This window comes from Neopelma chrysocephalum, unplaced genomic scaffold (genome assembly GCF_003984885.1).
Source record: "Neopelma chrysocephalum unplaced genomic scaffold, ASM398488v2 Primary Assembly neopelma1_26, whole genome shotgun sequence".
Taxonomy (NCBI): domain Eukaryota; kingdom Metazoa; phylum Chordata; class Aves; order Passeriformes; family Pipridae; genus Neopelma; species Neopelma chrysocephalum.
The window spans coordinates 26,574,820-26,598,864 of record NW_020897695.1 but is presented as its reverse complement, the minus strand read 5'-3'; the positions used below and the strand labels follow the sequence as shown (position 1 = coordinate 26,598,864).

The following is a 24,045-nucleotide window of genomic DNA, read 5'->3' as shown; positions in this document are numbered from 1 at the left end:
CCCCACTAATGCACTTCTAGGATTGTTGAGTTTTCTAGGGTACTTTTAATTCTATGTAGCAGAAGCTGCATTTTGGGGTATCAATCTTATTTTGATAAAACTAATTTCTTATTAGATGTATTTTTTCCCTTTCTTTATCAGATGCATTGTCTTTTAGCTGGAATGATATCTTCAAAGAATCTGATGTAATGACTTGATGATAATTGTGTGCCTGCGTCCAATTTCTAAGTTTCTTATGTTTTTTAATGAGGCATTTACAAAAGTTATAATCTAGAGACTAATATAGGTGGGACTTTGTTTTGTATTCGTGGCAGTCCGTAACATAGGTATTCCTCTCTTTCATGAGTGGAGGCAGCTAGATGGCTGTTCATATTTAGAGTTAGGATTACTTCCCAGGGGGATGGAGCAGGTGGAAATCACTCCTCAGATGAGAATTCTTTGCTGCTGTCAGGCTCCCCATATAACAGAGGTTTCCAAAAGATGTTCATTGATTGAAAATAAATAAAATTTTTAAAAAAAGGAAATTAAAAAAAAGAAGAGCAAAAAATGTATGGGGTTTTATATATTTAAAATGGTAGGAGGGGATTAGTTATGGCTGAATCTTGGTTTTGCTCATTATAAATGATAGAGGTGACAAGCAATTTGAAAGATTTGTCCCATTTATCATCCTTCCACCAAATGAAAGGAAATGTTCATGCTGAGCCAACTGCAAAAGACAGTTTAAAGGTTATTTTCATTTTTTTGTATAAGGAGGCATCATGCCGAAACCATCTGACTACCTTAGTGTAAAGTTGTTATGCAAATGTAGGCAAGATCTCTGTTACACCAATACAAAGCTCCCTTGCTGAAATTAATCTAGATTCTAAGTGGCCCTTAACAGGGTCCATTTCAGGTCCATTTTTAAATTGCTTGTCATGCTCTCTGCTTTTTATTTGTCTATATGCTACCTCAGTCGTAAATCAAAAGCTAGACAGAGCATTCCAGAGATCATCATATAACTTTATAATTGTCCATAGGAACTGCCAGCTGGAGCATGTGTTAATAACTTCAGCATTATGGGAATATTATCAAAGACACTCTGTGTGTAAAACACAAGAAAAATTTCAAAGATGAGCTCTTTCCTTCTTTAAGGTAAAATCCTTGTACTCCACATTGAGTGTGCCTTGGTTTGATGCCTTGGTTGTGCCTTGATTCAGTAACTGGCTTCTGATCCAGGTCAGGTGTTCCTATGCTAACATGTGTCATGTTCTGACATGAACGGGATCCGGTCTTTCATGAAAATCTGGTGCATGTGTTCATAAGACTTTGGAATATTTGTGCCCTGGTAACTTTCAAATGTGAAATTCTGAGAGGAACTCAAATTTTACAGAGTGATTACAAAGTGTCAGTAAAGAATGGTTTTTTCTCTCCAAGCTTTTCTTTTACACACACAATAACCTCAGATCCTTATTATTCATGGGGAAAAGCTGCATATGCAGTGGCTGGTTCTGAGCTAAGCAAATGTTGATTTTTAGCTATTAATTTTTGCTAGGTCCTAGAACAGATTACTGTCAGATCTAACAGCTTGGCTTTTCTCTTATTCGTGTGGCTCTTTGATAATTTCTTTTTTCACAAAAATTCAAGGCACTTTATAACCTTGAGATCGCTGATCTGCCATACTTCGTTGAAATTGGCCACAAGTCGAAAGTTACTGGGAGAAAGATGTAATGGCATTGTACATGGAATTAGGGCTAAACAGACTATTTGCTCAAGTCTGCAATGAGCTTTAGGGCTTGGGATGTGCTCCATAGACACTAGGACTGCAAAGAATTATTTCTGTTCTGTACTGCTGCTAACTACTTAGGCCTATAACAGACTAACCACAGTGCTATTATGATACTGGCTTTTGTTATTAGCTTTTTAGGGGGTAAGAATTGATTAATCTTAGTTAAACCCTTCTTATTGTTCACAAGGTCCCCTACCAAATTGGACAAAAGTCTGGGTTTTTTTATTTTTTATTGTTAGAGGTGATACTCTGGAGAGAGCAACTGCCAGTGACTGATCAGTTCCACTGCTGTCAAGCATGCTGTCATGCAAAAATCTTTATCATAAACCAAGTTTATTATTGTATGTCTTTAAATCCAGCATATAGTAATTTTCTGGCATGAACATTCCAAAATACTGTTTATCTACCACTACAGCTGTGCAAGTCAAGCAATAGGGAAATGGAAAATCATTTTGAAATTCTCACAATCCTTTGTGAAGAACCTTTAATTCTTTGTAAGGTAATGCCAGTTCCACAGTTGCTACATCTGTTGTTTTTCAGGCCAGAGTTACATTATTTTGGTCTTACTTCTGTGAGTACTTTAGATGATACCGCAGAATGGTGGAGGCTGGAAGGAATCTCCAGGTATCATCTGGTCCAACACCTCTGCTCAAGCCGGGCCACCTAGAACTGGTTGCCCAGACACCATGTCCAGACAGCTTTTGAGCATTGCCGAGGAGGGAAATTTCACAGGCTCTTTGGGCAAGCTGTGCCAGTACTTAGTAATCCTCACAGTTAAAAAATAATGATTCTTGTCACCTTGTGTTCAGAGGTGTTTCTGTCATTGTTTCTGTCACTGAAAAGAGCCTGGCTCAGTCTTTGCACCCTCCCTCCAGGTATTCATAGACATTATTAGGATCATACCGAAGCCTTGTTTTTTTGAGGCTGAGCAGTCCCAGCTCTCTCAGCCTTTCCTCATATGGGAGATTCTGCAGTTCCTAATTTTCGTGGCACTCTTTGGACCTTTTCCAGCATGCTCATACCACCTTGTACGGGAGAGACTCACACAGGGCACAATATTGCGAGCGTAACCTCACCAGTGCTGAGCAGAGAGGAAGGAGCACCTCCCTTGACCTCTGGCAATACTTTAGGTGTCGTAGCCCAGGATACCATTACCCTCCCCTGCTGCAAGGGCATGCTCCTGGCTCATGGTCAGCCTGGTGCCCCCAGGATCCCCAGATCCTTTTCTATCAAGCTCCCTTCTAGTTGGATGGCCTCCAGCATGTACTGGTTGTTCCTCACCAGGTTCAAGATTTTTCACCATTTCTTGTTGAACTTTAAGGCTCTTGTCAGCCCATTTCTCCAGCTTGTCGACATCCCTCTGGACATCCCCCATTGCATAGATCAGTGTCTATTTAAAACTATTAAACTATTTAAAAATTATATATTTACTCAAGTATAAAATACTAGCTGCAAACATATTTATACTTTTCGGAATTGTAGCAAGAAGAGTAATTTCACTTGTATTAAATTTTGTAGTTAAGAGTTTTCAGGATTCTTCACTTGTAATTACGTTAACAACAATGGTATGAGTAAAATGTGGGAATAAAACAGGAAAACAATTTTTATTTTGAGGCTTTGTAGCCATTCATTTCTGTAGCAATATAACTGTCTCAGATGTGATTTTTATTTTAAATGCTAACCATTTTACTGGCATAAATGCCAGTACAGACTTAAGTAATCATTCATATAGCTTGATTTGCTGTTGGAAGGAGCTGTGAATTAATCAGTAAAGGCTTTCTGCAGAGTCTACCATCTCAAACAAAGTCTGCTTATCAAAGAAGGGAGTTATTTTGAAAACTTTGAGTTCTTAAGCATTGCTCTACAAAAAGAAAGTGTGATGCCAGCAAGTATGGTTTACTTGTTAAAAAGATCCAGTTTTGTAATCTTAAAAAGCAAGTGTTAGTTGAACATTTATGTCAAAGAATTAAATTTCAAACTCACTGCAAGGAAAAATATAGTAAAGATGATGCAAGTACTATCTATTTATTCTGAACAGTTAGGAGTAAGTGTTCTACAAATAATTTAATTGTCTGAACCCCAGCCTGTTCTGGAACTTCAGATATTTAAAAACCAAACTGGTATTTTTTCCTCTGATTTGAAATTCAGTTGTGCAACTGATGTCTCTTTTTATCTCTTCATAAAACCAGCCACTGCAGAATAATAAGGCTGAAGGAGTTGCATTAGTCACACATTCTGGAATTTTCTATTATGTTTAGAAAACAAGCGTTCTAAAACCTACCTGTCTGGAAACTGAAATGCTTTTAAAATCTATTGCTATAGAGAATGATAAATGACTAGAGTTAAGTTTTGCACATACGGCCAGATAAAAGTTTATCTTCGGGGCATGAGTAGCTGCCAACAATCTGTCCAAACTACTTTAATCTGTTTCTATACTTCAGTTCCTATTCTGTTTTTAGCATTTGATTTAACTCGGGCTTGAAATGTTTTGGTATCTACTTTAAGCCACTGAGTAATAGTAATTCGATGTGATCAGCTACTTGTTTAAGATATAGTCAGATAGTATGAATGTGATGTGTTGGAAGGAGGTGGTCTCAGCAGGCATTAAGCCCCCAATAATATTACTCTGTATTAGAGATTAAAATGTTATTAGAAGACGTGTATTTCATTCCCTAATTATTTTGTTTTCTGTGCATACTTGGGCAACTGGCACAATCCATGTGTTTCATTAGATTTGTAGCAAAATAAGCAGTGAGAAAGTAATATTTTATTCTTTATTTAATTTTTGTATTTAAAAAAAGGACTAGTAAGAGTTGAAAAAATTTATCTGTAAGGAGACCATGTAATAATGGCCCATCTTCGTGAACGAAGATTTGGGGAAAGGTCTTTTACCTTTCCAGCCTGCGCAATGGATTTTTTAGGTGAGACACAGCCTGCGCTGAACTGAGCCCACCCTTTAATCCTAAGGTTCATCTGCCGGGGCCAAGCAAGCTTGGACAATGGCAGTGAGGTCCTCAGGACGTAGGTTTGTTTAGAGTGTCCTTCTCATAGATGGATGGCCACACAGGGCTAACGACCTCCATCAGGCCAGGAGACCGGGATTTGAACCCGTGGTCGCAGCAGTGAAAGTCCTGCACGCTAACCACTAGGCCACCAGGGGTCTCAAGGAGACCATGTATTGTGTTAGGCATAAACTCACCTGTTCCCACTTGCCAGTGATAATGCATTTCCCCAGAAATTTAAGGGCATTTCATGGCTTGGCTGGAGTAGCAATTCAAATATCCTGAAATCCCAAACAGTTCCCCCAATTTGGGGTAACAACTTAAAGAAGCTGAAGGTGAGAATCATCAAAGCACATCTCAGAGGCAGGGCAAATCAGGCAGACAAACTATATGTATATTAAGAAGTGGTGGACTGTGGGTATTTTGTCAAAGGCTTTGAACATAAAAGACGAAGAAATTACTCTTGCAGGGTAAGGGTCAAGAATTCCTTGTGTAGAAACAGTTTATAATATGGTGCCTAGAAGAAGTATCTGTTCATAAGATTGATACTATCCATTATGGGATTTTTTTAAGCTGCTCTCACCTCTTTCTTGTCTTAGATTATTGAATTTGGGGTGGTTTTCTTCTTCTCTTACTTCAAGGCTCTTCTGGGCAAGCTGCTAATATTACCTTGATTCTTTGAAATGATTGGAAAATGTCTTTTGGTGAGCCTCATCTTTTTTGTGAAAAAGGAATTTCTCCAAAACATATAAATTTCTGATTAGTAGGGTTAATGAGGAGTAATCTTGCAATAGTGTTGTCTTAAACATTTAGAAATGATCCTCAAATCAATCTTAATGTATTCATAAGGAAAGGATGGCTTGCACGTATTGATCTGATTCTGAGGGCTTGAGGTGTATGGCTGTCTGGAGTTGGAATCTAAGCTTGTGCAGTCTTGAACTACCTTAATCTGGCAGCTCTCTTTCCAGTGGTAGAAAACCTAACTTGGAGAACCTGCTTTGTAAGGAATGCCCAGTTGAGGAGAGCGCTGGGTTTTTCCATGCGAATGTTACGACCTGTGTTGCTGCACTGTCAGTGCTCTTGGTACATGTGAAGGTTAAATACAATTTAGCTCAAATATTTAACTTCTTCAGTTACAGTTCTGATTTCAGGTGTCCATGTAGCTTTGCACAGCCTTCCTCTGTCTTTCAAGTAAAAAGAAATTGGAAAAAGTAGAAATCCTCTGCTTTTTGCGTGATGAAGTCCGGTGTTCAATCTTTGCAGCCGGGTCTCTTGCTTCTTCCCAGTTATCAAACAGTAAAGTAGAATGTGCTTTTCCCTGCTAAATTTTAATGAAAAATGTATCCTCTTGTTTTTCGCTTGCCTATTGTAACCTGACGATTTTGTCAACTCCTTCGACTTGCACTTTTCTGTGTTTAAGCTTTATACCTGCTCCTTGTAATTTAGTTAATGGAATGTCCTTCTAGTTGATTGCTATTGCTACTGCTAAAATCTTTGAGGCAAAACATGCTCTCAGTGAATTCTGGTTTTGGCCATACGCTTTTCTCAACCTCCTGTTTGTGAGTTCTCCTTTCTTCAAGAGAGAAAATGCTTTGTAAGTCTGCTATAAGCACTTTTCTTTGAGGTGTATATGTATTTTTTGTATTACTGGTCTTTAGAAATATTTAAGTACATTAGGGAGGTTGATGGGGACAGTGAGCTCTGCTGTGCTATCAGTGCTCTCAAATCAAGGAGCTGTTGAGTCAGTATTCTTATTTTGGTCCGAAAAGCAAGAAGGTTTTCAGTGTTCTGAGCATTCTGTATGGCAGAGTTTTTGATTCAGTCATTACTCTGAAGACATAAATAACACATACTATCTTTCGTCTGTAACACTGGGTTTCTGCAAAAAGAGATAGCTAGTGTACATCAGAAGAATAATGAAGTGGTGCATCAAATCCTATTAAATGGAAAAGATTAATGCTTTTGAGTATCCTTCTGTATATATCAAAATAATATAAATCAATAAGTGAAAATTTGAGAATGTGAATATGAATGTGAATAAATTTTTTCTTTTAACTTGGAACATTGTTTACCATATATAAGAGAATTCCATAATGTTTCAACAGAGATAAAAATTCCTAAAGCGTACTGAATCAATACAGCAATTCAAAAAAGATGCAGTGTGATCAAGCTTGGATTAAAAAACATCTGAGTTCTTGTCAATAAGGAACTGTGATGAGTTTAGGGTATCATATTGACTGTGTATTAATACGTGGTATCCTATAAGACCATCAGCTGATTGTTTAGAATGTAAATGAAACTGTTGATGGATCCAGTGACTGATGGCTTAAATTCCAATTAATCAATTGCTTCATCGGTTTCTTAATTCAGATCAAATATCTCAAGTACACACAGTTCTTCCCTGGTCTTAAGAGAAATTAATGCTTTTAAACTAATTTAATCAGTCTTCTGTAAATGCCATTACATTTTTTGATTGCATCCTATGGTATGGCATTGTAGCTTAAATGTTTGGGATGTTTCAGGCATCTTGGAGTTTTTTTGTCCCTAGAAGCTATCGTAATTGAAAGCTTCTTATTTTAGTAGTAAATGAAACTCTGTACTGCAGTATGTTGTTTGGTGCTGCTATTCATCTTGTCATCGGTTTAAAATTTTCATGCACATAGTCACTTAAGTAATATAAATGATTTAAAAATTAAGCTGTTTGTAAATGGTCTGGTGTTAGGTGTGCAAAGTCAAAGTGTGTTTTTCTTCTGTTGGATATATTCTAGTAACCCATCTCTTTTCAATGCTTTTCACTTAAAGCAGGAAGGCTGGTAATATTACCAGACAATATATAGCTGTTTATGACACTGCAGTTCCACGTGCCGTGTTTCCCAGTGACCCATCAATTAATTCATCAACACTTGACACAAGCTTTTCACTGTGACACTTATACCAGTTGATCTTAATTTGATTGCCGTTAAAACCTTCCTTTCCTGACAACTGTTGTCAATTATACAAAATAAAATCAAGTATTCATAAGTAGGCTGTAATAGGATATAGGCAGACAGATTTAATAATTCAGTTTTGCTGAGGCTTGAAAGGCATTAGTTGTAGCTGTTGTTCTCAGTTGTAAAAAATTCATTGGATGCCACCCTAGAGAGAGAAGGCAGACATAATTTTATTTATTTAGATTTGACAGAGAAGAGCCCAGACGTGTAGTGATGGTTTAGCATTATCTCTGTTTAAGAAAAACTGACATGAATTCTTATCAGTTACATATTATATAAAGTAAATGTAATTTACTTTTATGATTTTTTTTAAGACTAATTAAAGTGCACACATTCTGCAATTGCTTTCTGACAATATATTTGTAATGGAGTGTGGAATTCAACACTGCATTTATGCAGAAATAAAACAATACCTTTTCAAGACTGGGGTGCTTGGTCTTTAATATGCTTGTAAAGTATGCATCCTCCTGTACATCTGCTATATACGACTAAGTTACAGTTGTTTCCCTCCAATGCATCTTCATCACACATTAAAACGTATGCTATGTGGCAGATTTGAATTATACTTATAAGTTCTCTTCAGTGCTTATCAGCAAGCTTGAAAAAGAGCCTTGCCAATATATGGCAAAAAAATTGCTAGCAGAAATCTGTTAACTTTAATGTTCTCCATGAGAAAGTTAAATATAGTTTTCAGCACTTCTGAGTTGATTGACTTCTTATATACTATTCTTTACTGTTTATACTGACGTTTGTAAGAAATACCGCCTGTGAGTTGTTTGTAAAGGTTCTATGGAAGGTATTTGTTTGAATGTGCTTGTGAAATCTAAAAATGGAAACATTTTTAAAGATACTTTCGCTTGTAAAATGCTGATTAAATAGGTGCAGTTGAAGACAAGATCTTCTGTAAGTGACTGTTCAAAGCACAGGCAGAAAAAGTGAGGGACAGAAGCATGGAACTCTTCTGATGACATGTCATTTGCTTTGTCATTTTTTAATGCTAATCAGAATAAGTTATTCCTTGGTGGTTTTTTCCTCCTGAATTGAGGAGCATTTTCCAAGGGCAACCTGTGTTTAGTTTGAGAATTTTTGTTCAGGGCCCTTTTCTTTGGGATTTCTAGGGATAGGTAGGTCACTGATGCGTGTGTACATGTACACCATTCCCAGAAGCATTTGTTGTGTACGTGTCCTTCAGGCATGTTCCGATTAAAACCTTAAGTCCAGCACACACTGAGTAAGTAGAATTCTTCTTGTATTGAGCACCGTATCTTTGTTTGATAAATCTAGGCCAGGCATGTCATGGCCCTTAATTAGTGCTTTTATAGATGAGCTTTTGTACCTCTGTGTCAAAACACCATAAAAGCTACTGAAATGAACATTATTTTTCTTAAGTATTCTATTAACACACAAAATTGCTTTAAAAAAAGATTTTTAATCCACAGTATCTCAAATAAACATGAGTAAAAGGTCTGTAAATAATTAGCAATATATCCTTATAATTTGAAGTTACATAGTTACTTCAGGTTCTTCAAATTATTTTCATCCTTTGTATTCAAGTGCTGTTTTGCCACAGAAGAGCAATCTTAGGGTAAATTGTGTACAGGACTCAAATAATTGAGCTTTTGCTAAATCACCAAAACAGAATTTAGTCCCAGGGCTTTGCTAAGCATTCAGGTTTCACAATTTCATCTGAAATGGTTTTAAAAATCAGTTTAGTTGCACTTGGGCAGCACCTTGCATGGACTTGCTCTACATTGATTTATGCGTGTCTTCAACTGATTAGGCTAAATGAATATTACATACATAGTTTAAATGTGCTCGTGAAGTTTGCGCCACTTTTGATAAATGATTAAGATACTTAAGCCCAGTATAATTTCCTTAAATCAACCCTTAAATTCTACTTTGCGTAGTTCCAAAATTTTCACTAGAATGACAGAAGTAAGTCAGACGTCCACAATGTTCAACTTTTTCCACTAATTTTGAATGACTGTGTATTGTTATGGGAAATGAGCATCTGAGTGTCCTCACTGTATAAAGTAAAAGGCTTAAATGTATGCGTTCTCTTTTGTATGTGGCCTTTTCCTTTTTCTTTCTTTTTAATTTTATTTTTTTTGTAAACAGCTATGCTTAGGTTGGTAACTAGTTAAAGAACTTAATGACATTTCCTTAAAGCAGCACAGAACTTAAAAAGAATTTCATTATTTGTGCACTGTAAAATAATTGTCAGGTTCAAGAGTTATCACTGAATTCAGCGGGAACAGCAATTCCTGACGTGTATAGATGGGGTTTTTTTACCTGGCAAGTCATATTCCAGTTAGAAATACAAGAAATTTTTAACACTGACCTAAACCATTCTGCTGGAGTATGTAACACAATTTTTTACTACTTTTTTGTGTGGTTTTTTGTTTTTAATTTTGTCACTGGGAGAGGAGGGTGCAATGCTTCCAAGAATTTTAAAAGTGGAGCAATTAAAATAGTTATTTTTTCAAAATACTTTGATTTTTTTTTTAGAAGTTTTATGTACTATTAACTGAAATACCTCTCAAAGGTTAAGTACTTGTGACTTCCACACGATACACGGTGGGGAATATTTAGTTTTACACAAATCCAAGGGTTTGGTAGGGGTGAACAGTTAGGGTTTTTTTCTAATTACATGTTTAATCTTCCATGTTTATAGCTCACTTAAGCCAGGTTTAAAATCAGTACCTTATAGAATAATTAAAGTTACTTAGTCAAATCTGCTGCAGTATTTGAGATACAGAAGACGACTATTGTTTCAGTTTTGCTTTTGTGATCACTATTGAAAGCTGACTTGGCAGAAAGCAGTCCCTTTTTCTGGATAAAAGGGAAACAGGCTATGAGATAAGTTATTGATGAAATTAACTGCTGAAGTGGAGAGGAAATGCAGCTGGCCAATAGATGTCATAGTGTGAAGCTCTATTAAATGAATATATGTGCAGTCAACCATCCACAGGAGCCACACTGGTCTTGAACTGCATTGATCTATAGTATAATTCTAAATGAAATTGATGGAAGAGAGCAACCATTGACAGGAAGGGTAAAGAGAACCATGAAATGCCTTGTACAGGAAAAGTATGATGGAGAGTAGGCTTATCTATGCCATTGCCAGAAAGTGTGGTGAATCCATGGTATTTCTAGTTGTTCCTAGGTACTTCACGCTTCATTATAATGCAGAGTATGTCACTGGACTCTCCAAAAAATGCTTTATAGTATTTCATTTTTAGAAGAAAATCCATAAAGAATCCTGTCACGAATTTAAAACCAGTCTTTCAAGAACTTTAGACACATCTTTACAGCTTGCATCTCTGAGCTTTTGGTGAAATTTAGCTGTGATAATGTGTTCTGAGATCTGTCTACATTAACATTAAAGATTTGTTTACTTATTACACACTTAAATATAACTGTTACATGAAAGCTTGGAGGCTTCTTTGTAGTCTGTTGTGCAAAAATGGTACCTTCCAGTCAGATAAAATTTCAGGTGGCTTCTCTCTCAACCATGTCTTTTCAGACCACTAGCTCATCGAACTGCCTATTTTGGAGGCCTTGATGAATAAAACATTGGGTTCTGTTAGATTTTACTTACACCAGGGCCCACGTGTCCTGTAAAAGAATCTCTGTTGTGTTCACTGGTAGGTACCGTTTCTTAAAGTATTGCCTTGACACGTTCTAGCAGACTGTTTTGTTGTCTGTAATAAAACTCAAACCTGGATAAACTCCTTTGCAGCGTTTTTGTCCATTTAATTGCTACCACACCACTTCTAAGAGTGAAACTACTTAGTTAGATTTTATTGGATCGGTTGGAATATAGAAGGAATTATAGGTATATATGCATGTATGTCTATACACATTAGTTAAAATCTACAAATAAGTGGAAAAATCTATTCTTTTCACACTCATAGCACCCAGTAACAATAGTGTATACAGTTGTTAGGCTGTAGTGTAATGGGAATTGTAATTACTACTTCAGAAATATTTAAGGCTTTTCTATTGTAGCAATTGTGAAGAGTACTGCTAAAGTTTTACCACCTTTTTTAAAAGGCTTCAAGCCTGATGGAATTGTAGTTAATTGTGAATATTTCAATAGATTTGCCATGTTCCTGTGCAGTCTTTTTTGAATCTTACAGTAGTGACCTATGTAATACTCCAGATTTGATGATATCCATCACACTAATTATTGGCGTGGGGGGAGGCTTTGCACTGGTCTCAGTTTTCTGTTTCTTGAATACTGGTCTCCTGTCTGTACAGAACACTGATTCTCTTCAGCGTGTATCAATCTGTATCTTGAGCTTCCCTCGTATCTTAAGTACTTTGCATGTGTTGACAGGTTTCCTTAATCTTGGATCCCTGATAGATGATTTAAAATTACTTCTTTTAAGTATAATACAGTGGGACACAAGTTGTTTCGAATGCTATCCATGTTAAGAATTTATTTTAAAAAATAGTTTTTTCAGAAAAGCTGGGAGACTATAAGCAGTGGAAGTTTGTGATGTCATACCAGCAAGGAGAAAAAAATCACAGGCATCAGTTCATTATTCCGTTGTGTTGGAATTGTACAAGTGACAGAATTCTGTAAAGATATTAAACTAAACCTTTTTCAACTTCAATTGAAGTTGTATATCTTGCTGATAACATTTGGAAACCTATTTAGAAACTATAAAGAAACCTGTAAAGTAGGATTTCCCTCAGTTCATAAACAGGCATATCGTTACTTTTATCAGTACATGGTGCAGTTTTTTGACATCTGGAGCATTCCTGGAAGAAAACACACAGACACTCCAAAATATTAATCCTCTTATATGTAGCACATTTATTTAAAAATGTTTGTAAATTGTGTTACTTCCACTGTTCTAAATGTTTTAACCCAAACTGAATTTTTGAAATCAAAATAATGGTTTGATGTCTTTTTATAACTTCAAGGTTCATGTTTCATTCGAACTGACCAGCTGGATGGAGAAACAGATTGGAAACTGAAGGTTGCTGTCAGTTGCACACAAAGATTGCCAGCTTTGGGGGTAAGCATTTTATCTGTTTACTTTTAAGATACCTTCTATGTGTGCATATGTATCCGTTATCTAAGAGATTATTACAGTTACTGTAAGTATTGGAAAATACCTGTTACTACAGACTTAATTTTTGCAATAAATAAGACACAGATATTCCACTGGCTGCTGAATGAGAAGTTGGTTATGCAAATATACCTGGGTTTGCATTGAAAAGAAACTGAGTCAGAATTGTCCTGTGTGGGTCTCATTTTGGTCTCCACTGAGATCTGCACTCCACAGAAGCATATCACAGTTACAGTCTTTTCAAGCAAGTTAGACTGCCAGTGCAAGTCATTCTTGCCTCAGGAACCATTGCTTTAATCAGTAACTTGTGAGCTTGGGAAACAGCAGTCTGCTTCTGGAAGGTAAAGTGCTTTTTGTTGTCGAGATGCTTTCTGGTCTGACTAGGTGCAATGTGCAAGTTCTTGCAGAGAGGGCTCTCTAAGAGTTGCCTGAATGTGTGTATTTTTTGAATGCATGTATGTGTCGTGTCATGGATATATCTAAAATTATGAAAAAGGACGTGAGTGTGTGTGCATGTATATATACATATTCAAAATAGACACATACCTACAAAAGCACATGTAAAATTGTATAAATGTCTCTTAACAAGAAGCTGAATTGTGTCCCTTATACTGGGGAAGCTTGCTGTTTTACAGGAGATTTGGCTTGGTGTTGAGACCTCCTCTGAAAACATACTCAAGTCACAAGCTTGCGGAAATTTATCTTTACAGAATTTCTGGTGTTTTGACACTAAATACTTTAGGTGTTTTATTAAAGGCAAATGTACCTTGAAAGGGCTATTTGTATGTCATCACAATAGAAGTGTTAAATTATGTGTCAGATCTTAGCAGGACTTCTGCAATTACACTTCCAGAATTAGAGTTGCTGCCACGCTCAAATTTAGCAAAAGGGAGAGGGTTTTTTTCCGTGTTCATATTCTCTGGCTACTTGCTTCACATGTAGTATTTTAGAGTGGAAAATAAATCAGAAGTGATTGAAATTGGGGAGTCTGCATTTGAATGGTAGGACATGCAGCGTCATCTTCTGCAGAGGTGAAAGTTTGCTATAGGTAGTGGTTGTTTTTGGCATGTTAGGGGAGAGAAATGCAAGATATCACCATCTTGGAAACAGTATACAGGGTTTAACTGTACAATATAGTAATCATTTCTTCCTTAGTTGTTTCTACTTAAGGCTACTAATCTACCTCTAACTGATCTGTGCTTCTTGCAAGATCTTTGTACTCTCCCTCTTGAGCTGTAGGTGACAGTCTGAGTTGAGTCATTAAATGTGGTTAATCAGGAGCTGCTTATACACCTTCTCTGGCTACCAGCAGCGAATGGAATCCACCAAGCAGTTGATGTGCCTCTGCCCTTTCTCACACCACTCAGTTGCTGGTGCTTAACCACGCTAGAATAGGCTTTGTCTGCATTAAGCTGACATTTCATCTTGAAGTAACTGACACCAGGTATAATATGTCCTGCCAACTAAACTAAACTACCTCTAAATTTTGATGCTGCACGATTTGGTCAAACCACTGACACTTAGTGATTCTTTATTGAGATCATTTTAAATGGCTGCTTCTCAGCAAGTCTTAAACTCAGAAATTAGTATGAAGCTGTAAGCAAGCTGTGAATATTAAACTAACAAAAAATACATTATGGAATTATTTTCTCATAAGCCTAGTTTTTGTGCTTTATAATAGAGTCATAAGCTATACTTATATGTGGGCCCTTCACGTAGTTTGTTTTTTTTTTTTTAAATTGAAATACAGTGTCTAGAATTATTTCTTTATAGTTACAGTAAAAATAATGGTTTTGGAAAAAAGAGCAAAAATAGGCTGCATGATTTAAACAAGCAGGGATAGTGCTTGAAACTTTACACCCAACTTATCTAGAAAAGGGACGCTTAAAATACGTAGTTGAGGTTTTCTCAGCAAACAATATTCAAACTGCCACACAGTGGAAAAAGAAAAGGCAAGCAACTTGGTTAGAAGTAAGGATCATTTGAGAAATGCATTTCTTCTTTGTTGCTGAAAACTACTGTTAATAAAAGTGGAAAATCAGGCAAGTTGCCTGGAAGATATTAAGTGGAAAATGTCAGTTGCTTTGTAAAACATCCCTATGCTTTGTTTCTGACTTGGGAAAAAAGCAAATTTAAAGCGATTATCTTGCTAATCTGTACAGTGTGTAATAGGGGCATAGGCTTTTTGATAGGCTTAAGGTTACTTTTGCAGAAACTTAGGGTTGGAAGCAGTCTGGCACTGGGCTGAGTGTTTTGTGTTGCTGTCTGGGATCAGCATTGGGTTCCTTTCCTGTACAAAATGTCAGGCAGGTCAGGCAGCGACCTTTCCTGCTGCTAAAGGAAACTGCCGGGACGGGATGACCCTGTTCCACTGTGTGCACCATGTGCAGCACGAGTGCCTGGTGTGTACCTGGTGTTTGCCACCGGCACAGCCAGTGTGGTGTGGGTGAGGCACTCAAGGGCAGACCGGCCATGTCCCACTCTGAATGTGTTACATCCAGCTCCTGCAGGCCACAGGCTGAGAGTTGACTCTCAGGCAGGAATTCACTGCAGCAGTTCAGGATGGCAACAGCGGCCCAGTCCCCAGGGTTAACTCCCGGTGGGTTAAGGTGAGCCAGCAGCCGACTGCTTCTCCTAGGGAGAACCCGTGCTGACCAGTGGAGCGAGGCACAGTCTCTGGGGCTCTGCCCTCGCTGCACCTGGGCTGCCGTCCTGGTGTGTTGCTGGATGGATCACGCCGTTCCAGCCAGCCTTCTGCCCGCAGTAACAACTGGGCTTTTCCCAACTTCCAGGGACTTATTGGACATAAGACCTGTCACAGTGTCTTCTCCATGACGTGATGTGTTTTCAGAGCTGAGACTTGCAGTTTGTATTTACATATGGAAATATATTTTCAGTAATTTAAAAATATAACTTGTGCAAGTTGAGCATAGAAGAGACTATAAACAATTTGATTGCATGTTTGACAGAATATACTCTCTGTAATTGTCCCTCATTTGGATTTCTTTAGTTATCAGATGTAAAAACATGGAATCATTAAGATTGGAGAAGACCTCTAAGATCGTCAAGTCTAACCCTTATCTCAGCATTGCCATGTTCACCACTAAACCACAAATGCCACATCCACATGCCTTTTGAACACTTCCAGGGATGGTGATTCCACCACTTCCCTAGGCAGCCTTTTTCGATGCCTGACCACCCTTGTGGAGAAATTTTTCTTAATATTCAATGTAAATCTCCCCTTGTGCAACTTGGGGTGATTTTTTTCTGCTCCTGTCACTTGTTGCCTGGGAGAAGAGACTGACCCCCACCTTGCTACAACCTCCTTTCAGGCAAGAGAGTGAATATCTTTCGCTGGCACAAGCTGTCAGCCGTGTCAACAGAGCACTGCTGTAACCCTACCCACTTTGACACCCAGAATAAACAAAACTGCAGACCTTCAGAGCTTTTCTTAAAGAACAGATGACACCACCAAGATGATCGGTACAGATTTTGATGTCTTTCTAAAGCACTTAATGTGATCAGAGAATTAAAATTTCAGCAAGTCATTTAATGATGGCTGTGCAACAAATATTGTAACACCTAGATTAGGTTTCTTGCAATTTCATAGTTATAGGTGGGACAGCTCTGATGATGGACAAGTTCTGAGGCATTCTTCTGTAAGCTTGTGTGATCAGCTATATTTATTAACAGCAATGAGGTCACTGTAATTTTCAATAAATGGTGACTTGCTGATTTATATCAGAAGATCCATACAGCAGTAAACAATACCATTTACATTTAATTAGTTTTATTGAACCAAAGGCAATTTTATTTGTAATGAACTACATGTTATGATTAAGAATGTATTTTAATGATCTTTAAGTAAGGTGAACAAATGTTGCCCTTGACCTAATAGGGGAGATTTTTCTATGTTATTGATAAGTTTATGGTGATTTTTTAAAATGGTGAAATGCAAAAGAAAACATTTTCATTATTGTACCATGATCAAGTACTTTTCTGACTTTCAATGTAGAAGGATGAAATGTATTCTGCATTACTGTTTCAAGTGAGATAATTAAATGCATAGAAATTTTTTAAGAAAAATCTCAGTACTGTTGTATAAGAATAATTGTTATTACTTAAGATTCAAATCTTTCATATGGTTTCTTTAATCTAGAACTGTTACAATTCCCACCCAAATGTGATTTTTATCCTTGAGTAAGAAAATAACTGAGGTCATTTGCCCTTATTGTATTCTAAAAACAACATAATTTTAGGTGTAGAATACTGCTTCCATTGCAGGTATCAGAAGAACTATTTAGCTTCTGAGAACCAGCAGTTCAATGCTTAAAGTATGAAAATAATTCTTTACTGAATCTGAGTTTCACAAAGATCAAGTCCCTCATTAGTTAAATTGCTAATAAACAGTAATTTTAAAAGTAATAAAAGTGATTTTAATAAAAGTAATTTTAAAACAATATAATCAAATCCTTTATTTAAAATTATTTTCCTTCTCTCTGCTTTTATATAGGGGAAAGCAATGATATAACCTAACCAGATAAATTATTCTCGCTTAGTGAGCAGAAATTATATTTACATGTACTGTTGTGTACAAATCTTGATGTCTCCTTGTTAAATTCACCTTTATGACTTCTTCCAAGACATTGAGATAATGCACAGCTTCTACTACTGGAAAAGCAGCATTTGGTGAAGGAACATCTTTGTATTATTATAGCAAGCTTTACTGTTTGTTGACTGTAGTTCAAATGTAATTTGTCTTCTGTAACTGTATCATTCTTTGGACTTCTCTTTCTTTGTATTATAAAGAACAATCTCCATCCAGAGGACACAGCGCTGACCTGCAGAAAAAAAAAAAACATTAACTCTTTTCTTTAGCCTAATAATGAAAAGAATTACGTCAGAAATCTACTAAGCACATGTAATATGCTTCTATGTCTTTCTGCTACTCGTGAATGAAATACCAATGAACTACCACTGTACATTTCTCTCAGAGCATAGGTTTTTCTCGTGTTTTTAGTTTTAGGAAAATAGCATGCACTTTTGGAATACTCTGCCAGTTCTAGTTTATGGCATTCCAGAGTAATGCCAATAATGTGTAAGGAATGTGCAGATTTCAGTTTTTCAGAAAGATAAGTAAGTTTATTTCAGAGTTGAAAATCAAAAAAGAAAGAAAGGAAAACATGAAAGGTTAGGTGTTAAATCAGAAATACAAAACAGGAACTAAAACATAAAAAGATACCAAAGAAATATGGTAGATAGAAATTTTTACATTTGAAATATAACAAAGGAGAACATTACAGTAGAAGAAAATTGAAATATTAGAATCCAGGAAAATATATTACTGTACAAATGCCAATAAACTTCAAAAGGTGGATATTTCTGCTTTCTTTTATTCTGATGTTGCTTTCCACTAAGGTTTTCTTTGAAAAGACAGAAGTTGACGCATTTCACTAGCAGTTTTTATTCTGTATATGAGTATGTGTGTGGTATTAGTTTTCTTCTGTGCTATCCACTACTGAGAGACTTTATTTTTCTTTGTGTAATAAAGCACATAATAGCCTGGATTAGCTAGATTGTAGGTGATAACAGATTGGAAAGAAGTGAATGATGAAGATATAGGACACCACATGTGTATTAGTTTCATATGAATTATTTCTCGTGAAGCCGTTGAAAGTGGGTTGGAAGAACAAGGATTCAATGAATGAACTTCATGTGAAAGACTACAATAAATAGCCAGTGGCTTAAGATAAAGATAATTTATGAGATTTAATGTTCAGATTTGATTCATATTTTAAAAAGCATATGAAATACAAAGTGTGTGTGTGTGTTTTGCAGGCTATGAAATGAGAGATGTCTTGCCAGCAAAATATAAAAATAAATACAAATTCAGTATTTATAGAGCTACACGTTTTTAAACTACAGTGACACTGTGCTGGTTTAAAAGTTAACCAGCAAGGGAAAATGAACTCAATTCAAAAGAGAGATTTATAAGTCAGAATAACAATTTATTAAAATAATGCAATAAGTACAATTATACAGACAGACAATTGGTTTTAACCCACAAAACCCAAATGTATACCCAGCACCCTGGGATATGAACAAAAGTGGTGTACCTTGGCCCACCCCCGAGTCCAAAGCAAAGGGAGAGGGGATAAACCTGCTGGTGGGAGAGCTGCTGCAGTCTGGTCAGAAGTGGTGATTGCAGTCCAGTCGAGGGTGGTGGTCTCAGTCTGGTTGAACGTGGTGGTCTGCAATCTTCCTCTGGATCCCACGAGAGGTCGCAAGGTTCTGAAACTCCCAGTTATATACTCTCCAGTTCAGGCGGGAGTGCTCAGTCCCTCCCTCAGAGTAGGGAATTCCATAAAAGGGCATGCGGATGCTCAGTCCCTCTTCCATATAAGGGTATCAGAGCGGGGAATTCCATATAAGGATATCAGAGCGGGGAATTCCATAAAAGGGTACAGGAACATCTTCCCACCTTGCAGGCCTCTACTGACAGCAGTTTTTGGGAAATGGCATGGAGGCTATAGAAAACACAGTTTTGGGTTACACCCATCCAGGGATGAATTGGTCCCAGCCGTTAGATTTCAAGAAAACATTCATTTTGATAAGGAAAAGCAGAAAAATAATGATACTCATCAATCTACCCATTTTATTGGAGAAACTAAAGGATATAAACATGTCAGGCTTTAAGACATTAATATAGGTGGACAATTACACCCTTAGTTAATCTTTGTAACTTGTGAAATATTGAAATGAAGTTATTTTTTCTTACGTTCGAAATTATGGACAAAAAGTAATGGCATACTTTTAAAAGTAGTACGTTTGAGCCAATGTGTGGTTATATTTCCATGAAAGGGGCCGTAAAATTAATTCTGCTTTTGAAGACAGTGCTTTCTAGATAGCATGAACAGGGTATTGTAGCCATGTAATTTTCTGCCCAGAGGTGATGTCTGATTAGCCTTTAGCAAGATTCATCTAGTAATGAAAGATGGAGATAACCCAAATAGATGCTACGTACAGTGAAAAGGTAGACACTCTTGCATTTTATCAGAGGTTAGTGTTCTTAGGTTCTCTGGGACTTGGTATCAAGCACCTGCTCCACTCCAGAGTAGAATTTGGATTGTTGTGGATCCATGCATGAGTGGTCAACTCCTGTTGACATCTCTTAGCTGCTGTTGGTCCTGACCATCTAAAAAGCACCAAAAATTTTGCTTTTGTGATGAAAAGAAAGTCCTTTGTATCAGGGTTTTAGTCTGTGATATTCTTTCTGTAGGAAGTGGATGTTTTAGAACAATTACCCAACAAAATAATTGTTTCCGAATTTTAAGATGAACCTCCCTGGGCCTCTAGGGACAACTCTTAAGATATAACAACGATCAGATTTTTTTTTTCCTTCTTTTGTTTATACCAAACTGCCATCTATTTATAGAGCCTAGTGGCGGTCTGAAAAATAAAAGCTAAAACAATCCCAGTTATGGGGGAACTGGAATACTTTATTGGGCACGAGAACACAATTTAAAGGCATCTCTGGCTGGACATGTTAATGAAGGGGACTGGCTATGTTAATTGGGGAGTTACACAAATTTTTGCTGTAGTTTCCAAATAGTTAATTTTTCTTCTAGTAGGATTACATGGGGGGTAGAGGGATTACAGGGGTTTAGACATGATTTTAACAATCATCTCAAAAAGTCCTTTCTTAATTCTTCTTGGAGCCAGGTTTATATCTCCAGGTTGCACATTAGCAGGTCTCAGGACAGGGGTCCAAACTTCTTGAAACACGAGGTGTTTGCCAGCCTTGTTTTCCTTTTGCTGAAGGCTGGGTTTGGGCTCCTACAGAGCCTGCTACTGTAGTATCTGGAGAGTTTCCTATTTTTCTTAGTGCCACCACCTATAGTAGACCAAATTTTATCAGAGTAGTTTTGGTGTATCCCTGACTTTAAACACTTGAGTAATCCTGTTGATGTAGCCAGGCTTTCCTGAAGCTGTTGCGGTTTTCTCTTGGGTTTTTGCAGAGGTGCTTGAGCATTTAAGAGAATTTGAATCAATGTCATTTTTTTCCTCTTGTATTCAGATGACTTTGTCCTTTCTGGAAAAATATTTTGTTTCCAGTTTCATTTAAAAAAAAAAAAAAAAAAGAAAAAAAACCCACTTTATTTTTAAAAGAACAAATGTATGGAATATATTTTAAGGTTACACTATTATTAATTAAAACAGGGCTGTTAAGAGAAAATGAATTGTATAAAATGGCTAGCTCATGTTATAAATGTAAAAAAGTTTAGTGTTTGAACTATCATTTAGGATATCATCTTGGATCTGGTTCCTCTATAACAATATGTACTGAAAAAAACAGCATGTTTCTTAGTTGGGTAAAAATTGCATGAACTTTGTTTGGGATGGGGTAATGGGGGTCTGGAATTTTTGCCGGTTCTTCAAAATATGTGATTAAATTTAAGTTTAAATAATAGTAAGTACTTTAATCTGTTTTACAGGATCTCTTTTCGATCAATGCTTATGTTTATGCTCAGAAGCCACAGCTGGATATCCACAGTTTTGAGGGTACCTTCACACGGGTAAGTAGTGTAGGTAAATACAGTTCTACTTCTCTCTTTCATTTCTCAATGTAAGTGAAACCTACACTTAGTGTCAACATTGTATCAGATCTTTCCTTGACTTTACTGCAGTATTTTTGTCCATGTTCCTGCCATGGCTATACTTCATATAAAAGATATTCTTTTAAACATGTATTGCAGAAAGCTAATACAAAAAGAGTATCTAAAAAAAGCAGAATCTGAGAGTTGAATATTTGTTGGTTGACATCATCATAATCTTTTTACGTGAAAGCTTTTGAAGGCAGTATAGTTTATTTCCAGCCATCTGATGTATTGTTCACCTATGTCAAAAACTGACAAGTTGAACAATATCAGTAGCCTGATACAATGCAATTGCTAGTTTGTGTGCAATGAAAGTGTGCCTTGCTTAGCAGCATTTTTGTTCAAGGGAAAGGTAGTGCTTCCAAAGTTCGGTTTTCTCAAAAAGTAAAATAAAACTAAAAGCTACTTATGGGGGCTTTTTTGAATCTCTTCTCCAGAAATAATTGTTTTCAAAACTGAATATGAAAATAACAATGCAGTTATATCTGTGACTTTTATTTTCAAAAGGTGGCCTGCTAAAGCTGACCCTTTAAAGCAGGGTGTCTTAATAGGTAGTAATTCTTTTTTTAAAATCGATTTACAGTTTTGTAGCATTATGTTAGCAGCTATAGTGATAGTGCTGTTTATCTTAGCCAAACTCAGTGGTGCTAGACTCATTTCTCTTGATGGTTTGTTTCTAAAATAATTTGAGAGAATTAACTGCTGTGGAGGTAAAGAGAAGGGTTTTTTACCCGTGACTCAGATTGGTAATAGATTTTGTTCTGTAATTGGACTTCCAGTTCACAATTCTAAATACACTGATGAATGAGATACTGCAGTTGCTGGCTCTCAAAGACCGATTTGTACCAGTTACATAGTTCATGCTGCCTACAAAGTAAATGTCATTTGTCCACACCTTCTAAAGCAGTAAGCAACGGTGTTTAGTTAAGCCTTGTATTGACCAATTGTCCAAATGAAACTTCTATTAACAGCTGTAAATTCATGTTATTCCTGTCCCAGTGACTAAGTGTGTACTTTCCTAAATATAAATTGAACTCTTCAGAGCCTTTTAACAACTCTGGTACATGTAATCGAGACATTGGGAAATCATCACTAAACAGTTGCTCCCTGTTGTGGGTTCTGTTTGTACATGTAATAAGAGCTGTATGATTCAAACATTCTGATATATGTAAATAAGGGGGATGAATTTTGTGCTTTCGGGTTTGCAGATATATATTTTTGGATGCTTCAGTAGGAAGGACAGTTTAAACTGAACTTGTGTGTGCAATGATCTGAGGGCATTTGGTTCACAGTGAATCAAAATAGATCTTTTTAGAAGTTTTTTTTTTGTACTGGTGTACATTCTGCAAAATGTTGTTTTAGGACACTTGTTTACTGGTTTATCTTTCTATTTTTGCTGTGAGTCCTTGCATCTTACAATAAATCAGTTCTTGCATCTAATTTCTATTTTATGTTAAAGTAAAAAATTAGTGTGCTTAGTGATGCTAATGCATACATTTTTTTCTACTTAAGCATTGATGTTCAAAGAATTCTTGCAAGGCTAGGTTGACAGGGTAATAGCACATTGATTTTTCTTTTTCTTTTTTTTCCCCCATTATGAAGACAGAGTACTAACAATGTAAAAGACAAACTTAGATAATTTCAAAAAGTGCGTGACCATAAAACAAACCAGAAAAGTAGATGCACAGCGCTGGAGTTTTTATGAGGGAGAAAATTCTCTTAAGTACTTCTCCGTGAGAAATACAGCTACAAAAAACCTGATAGCTGAGAGTAGATACCTTTTGCAGTACACCTGTGTAACTGTGTCAGGAGTTGTAAAAGCTCTGCTGTACTCTTTTGATGCCTGCCAGCTTCATATGAAGTTTTTTGTTGTTCTCCATGGATTTTCATGTGTTACATGCAGTCAGTGCATGAAAGTGAGTGTGTGTCCTTGCATGAACATGCAGGAAGGATCATGTCTGGCCTTTAAATAAAGACATAAATTAATTTCTCTCTTCCTCTCACCACTTCTGGACAACCTATTAAGAAACAATAATGAGCTAAATTAGTGGTTTTTGAAAATTTGTCAGATAGTTTTATTTGCTCTGAGGGCATCATCCATGTCTTGACTGAGCTTATTTTGAAATAGTGATGCACAGGACAGGGATGTACACAGATGTAAGTACTAGAGTTTCTCTTCTGTCTGATGTTCCTCTGTAGGCTTGATACATTAGGAAGCTATTTTATCAATGCTGAAAAAGCATGAGAAAAGCACATCTGTAGAAAGGCAGTAAAAGGTAGCCATACTTCTTAACCCAGCTTTTACCAGTTGGAGCCTGAAGAGTAGAGTACTTACATCAGTGCGTACTGGTATGGCAAGTATTATTTAACCTTTACTTACTGCTTCTGTGTAGAAACATGGAAATTCTGTCTTCTGCTTTTAACCTTGGCTGGTTTTTGTTTAAATGAGGGTTCTTCTTTCACCATTCCCTTAAGAATATTTTCCTTTAATTTCTCCTATATTGCAGCTCTGAGATGTCACCTCAGTCTCTTCATTTACTTTGGGAA

The 24,045-nt window shown here is 36.6% G+C and overlaps 1 protein-coding gene across 4 annotated transcripts in view; it reads left to right on the top strand.

The window, feature by feature from the left end:
- Positions 1-24,045, top strand: part of ATP9B (ATPase phospholipid transporting 9B (putative)) — a 165,264-nt gene that overhangs the window by 54,205 nt on the left and 87,014 nt on the right. For all 4 annotated transcript variants that reach the window (XM_027676005.1, XM_027676004.1, XM_027676008.1 and 1 more), the window contains exons 8-9: positions 12,693-12,787; positions 21,337-21,417. In XM_027676005.1, the coding sequence (XP_027531806.1) occupies positions 12,693-12,787; positions 21,337-21,417 (176 nt within the window). The remainder of the gene's footprint in view (positions 1-12,692; positions 12,788-21,336; positions 21,418-24,045) is intronic.